At 29.2% G+C, this 4,493-nt stretch overlaps 1 protein-coding gene across 4 annotated transcripts in view; it reads right to left on the reverse strand.

Moving 5' to 3' along the window:
• Positions 1 to 937: 937 nt before the first annotated feature.
• Positions 938 to 4,493, reverse strand: part of LOC106677811 (ADP-ribosylation factor-like protein 13B) — a 21,920-nt gene continuing 18,364 nt past the window's right edge. For 3 of the 4 annotated variants that reach the window (XM_067045486.1, XM_014415949.2, XM_067045487.1), the window contains 3 exons: positions 3,760 to 3,993; positions 1,464 to 1,587; positions 938 to 1,365 (listed from right to left, as the gene is read on the reverse strand). In XM_067045486.1, coding sequence (XP_066901587.1) covers positions 1,496 to 1,587; positions 3,760 to 3,993 — 326 coding nt within the window. In that variant the 3' untranslated portion in view covers positions 938 to 1,365; positions 1,464 to 1,495. The remainder of the gene's footprint in view (positions 1,366 to 1,463; positions 1,588 to 3,759; positions 3,994 to 4,493) is intronic. The other variant, XR_010842901.1, reaches the window with a different exon arrangement.

Consider the following 4,493-nt stretch of genomic DNA (forward strand, 5'->3'; position numbering starts at 1 on the left):
AAGTAGGAAAATATGAAATACAGTGTGAAGTAAAATGCACTGAATATTTGATAATTTAATTTTTTTTTTTAAATTATTATTTTGAGAATGTGGCATTCGCTTATGGTACCCACTTTAGAAACCACTGATCTATTTCTTATTTTTAAAAATTGTTACACCAATAAAAATTCAAACATCAAAAATAATTGTCATCTTAAACTATTAAGAAGGCATTTAGACAGTCTATATCAGGCTGTATTCAATATAATTTTAGTTTACTAAATTGCATTTATAAGGCACTGAATTTCATCATGGCATCGATTACAGGTTAAAGTGAATCCTACTTCATGAAAATAGAATGGAAAAATAAAATGTTGAAGGAAAAGATAACAAGTTCAGAAATATAATCAAAGACTTGCGAACTTTGTCAAAAATGATATAAAAAATAATAAATTATAGTAAAACGGTTCCCTCAATCCTAACTGAAATAAGAGATGAAAACCACTGGTATATTATTACTGCGAAGATAAGAAAATCAGAAAGTAAACACATGAAAAACGATTCATAAAACTAAAATGTAACTTAAATAACATATACAAATGGTATTTGGTGAATTTATAGAAATCGCCAATTTTCCATTTACTTCACACCTATGTTTCTTGAATTAATCTAGAAATATTGTTTTTCAATGTAAAAATATACATATTAACTCAAACATTGTATTCGATTTTTAGTAAGATATTTTAAATAATGTTTCCAAATAAACTTGAAATGTGTAATCTTTAAATTAGTTGATACTGTACAATTATTTTAAATTGTCCCTTTCTTAAAAGGAGCAATATTATTTGAAAACAAAAGAAGATAAACTGACTAAAAATTCTGTAGATTAGCTAAGAAAACAGTTGACCAATCACTGCTTTGCTTGAATAAAATAGAAGCACATCTGACAAAAAATATGTTTCTTTTAGTTTGATTTTGACCTCCATAGATTATACCATAGTACAGGGTTATTACTTTTTGACAACACTACAAGCTTCGGGATGGTCTATGGGAGGACTTAAGTAGAGAGAGTAAACCATGATCTATAGAATATGTCCAATTCAAAATAAAATTGTAACTTTTTTTCTGTCAAATGTACTAGACTATTCAAGCCAAATTATGATACATCCTAAATTTAACATTAAAAAAATAAAAAGGAACTGCAAACCAACACAAAATTCTGATCTCTCATTTTATAAAATTTAATACTACTATGTATAGCTAAACAGTCTAATTTTATAACAATAAATAATTAATCACTTTTCTTCATCTTGTTTTTGTATCATATCCTTGGCCCGAATTCCCTGTTTCAGAAATCAAACAGTTTGAATTCCCATAAAATTGAACCTGAAAATTAGTAGTGATAAATTCCGATGTTAAAAATAAACTAAAAGTTAGAACTTATTAACCTTAAACATAAGAATAATAATGTAAAAATAACTTACTGTGTCCAAATTTGGAGAAAATCTTAACTGTTTCATTCCTTAGAAAGATGATACGCATCTGACTCCATTCCAAGCTTTGTAGTATCAACAATTTCTAAATCCTTGTGAAGATCCCATGCTACACCTGAGAAATGAAAAGACAATTTATCATTTATTGATAATCAGCATATTATTATTTGTTGAAGCAACATTAAAAAAAAGTTTGTAATTTCTGTTATTTGTTTTATCTAAATTTGATAATTAATATAGAAATGGATTTATTTGAATTATATAGGATGTTTTTGTGTAATATAAAAATATGTAAGTCCTTGTGACTGCCGGCAGTCCCTGATTATAAAAATTACGAATTCCGTAATCAGTATATTATATGCATCTGGCCAAGACCATATACTTCTTAAATGTTTTTTTATTATTCTTTTTTTTTCTTAATACAAAGAAGTAATTTGTTTTATAATTTTTTGTCTTATTTTTTTCTTTTATAATTTATAGTAATTTTTTGTTCAATATATCTTTAAAATATTTATTGGTTTATTTTCTTTCCTTTAATTCTTTTTTGTCAGCTTCATTTACCTCAAGCTTATTTTTCGTTGTTAATATTGCCAATCTAAAAATAATAATTCCCAGAGCATATTCCACCTGGGCAAGAGAAAAGCTTTTCACTGGAGCTTTCAGTTCAAGTAACATTATTATTTATATATATGTCTTATGGATAGCCCCGATTTAAACAGAGTTTGCCGCAATTCAACATAGTAGTAAATTATTTACAAAATTTAAATAAAGCAAAATAATAATAAATAAAAAATAAACAAAATAAGTAAGCTAAGTAATAAATAATTAAATAAAATAAAAAATACAAATCTGTCTCAATAAAATTAAACCGGTATAAACTAGTATTGTTATGTTTAAGAAGGAAAAAAGAAATTTTAAGAATAGCTTTTGTATTGAGGTTGTACGTTTTATTATATGATGTGGGCAATTAGTCTGCAAATGAAACACATTTTTAAAATGAATTGTGACAAGTCAATAATTGAGGTTGTCTCCTTGATAATGGCGTCAGCACCGAAACGTAGGATGATTAAAATAAATAGTTGAGAGTAAAGTGGATCAATTGTAGTTGCTGTTATTATCGATATAAACCACTCTCAAACATTTAATTAATAAAATATAGTAAATTAGCAAACAAAGAATTTGTGAGTATTTTAATCACACTATATTTATTTTGTAGTGGTTGGCCCTATGTGCAGTTCTTTAAGTAGTTTGTTAGATATCTCATAGGTTGTGTATGACTACTAGACATTGTCCCCGTGATGCTGAAGAAAATTGCTCTTACATTACATAATTTACGTAAAATTACATAATTATTTGTTCAATGAAGATTAAAACATTAATATGTTGAACTACAAAAAAAAAAAATGTAAAATATAACTACCTCATAGGCACAATGACTGTCCTAATGTTGATACTACCCCATGTTCAGACAAATAATTCAGAGAAGAGAGAACGCTGGACCGTGTTAATGGAGACATTCATTCATTAGTTTTTTTTGTTTTTGTCTACTGCTTTTGATATAAATAAAGTATTCTTCTTCACACAGTTCTTACTTTATCCACCCAGGCTCATCCTTGGCCTTAAGATCCGCTCCTCATTTGGGTCTTACCTATTCAGACCAAGACTTCATCTCCTCACCCGAATATTCTCCTCCCACGAAGCCTGGAGTACCTAAGCTTCATCTCTGAACACACTATTGCTAGTACTCAAGATTTATCCCTCGATTCTATTGGTAATCCATTCTCGATTTTTCCTTACTCTTTCTGTTAATCATTGCCTCTCGATGTTCATGCCTTGTTGAGGCCTTCTGTGATGTTTGACTTTGTAAGCTGCCTACAGATCAGATATCTCTCTAATAACAAACACCCTCGATAAGTTCATAGCACAGATTGCTTGTCTGGCTCTCAGAAGTGATCGATTTTGACAAATAAAGTGAAAATAGAAAGAAAATTTCATGGAGAGCTGATAAATCCCAATTTCAATTCTTAAAACTTTAATAAAAGTAATTTACAAATGTAAGTCATTACAAAATTCTAAAGGTTAGCTGAACAAGACAGGGCAAATCAGGTATTAAAGATTTATAAACGGACATAAAGACCCTGTCAAGATGTTCCTATGGAATGTAATACATTCTGCATTTTAAAGCCCTAAAATTTACTATATTTTAGATAGCCCATGAATGTCCAATAACATAGACATTATTTTTATCTCAGGCAAGATTTAGAGAATGGAAAATGGTTCTACTTACCTTCATTGCCGAGTGATCTGGAGGTTGAAGGGCGAGTTGGAAAACGGAGAGGTGGGAGCTCTTTCGGTCTAGACCTCGGGCTGGTCAATGCCTGCAATGCGAGACTAGGTTCTTCTTGAGTGATGAAGAAGTTGGCCTGAGACACTAATCCGACAGTTGTCACAGGCTGAACCTTATTATGACGAACTAAAGTCATCTTATTCCTTTGTTTTGCACTCTTCCTCTCAAATTGTTCTAAAAATAATAAATAATCGGTAACTTACAACTATAATAATTCCAAAGTTGAAGATGTTATTGTTTAATGAAATGAATGAATGAAATATAGATTTATTTTTGTGGTATATATTCCCTTTGAAACGATTTGTAGTTACATTTCATGTCGGCTCGGGGCATTGTGCTTATACTAACTTTGATCCAAATAAAAATGAAAGTTAATAATAGTCTATTTACATAAAGGGTAATCTCGTTTGATTATCATATCTAGACAAACTAATAAAAATAAAAAAAAAAAGGGAAAAAAATCTGGCATGGTGCACACATAACATAACTTTCTCTTAATCAACCCCCCCCCCCCTCACTCTCCTTTGAACTGAAATTAATCCTAGCATGTTTCAGAACAAATATTTCTAAATTATTTTCTGTGGTAATACTTTCTCGAAAAAAATTTCCAAATGAACCTTTCAATTGATAGATTGACCAACTCAAATTTAAACAGAATTAAGAAAAAATATATA

Source organism: Halyomorpha halys, unplaced genomic scaffold, assembly GCF_000696795.3.
Source record: "Halyomorpha halys isolate HHAL.00 unplaced genomic scaffold, Hhal_1.1 Scaffold109.1, whole genome shotgun sequence".
NCBI classification, from domain to species: domain Eukaryota; kingdom Metazoa; phylum Arthropoda; class Insecta; order Hemiptera; family Pentatomidae; genus Halyomorpha; species Halyomorpha halys.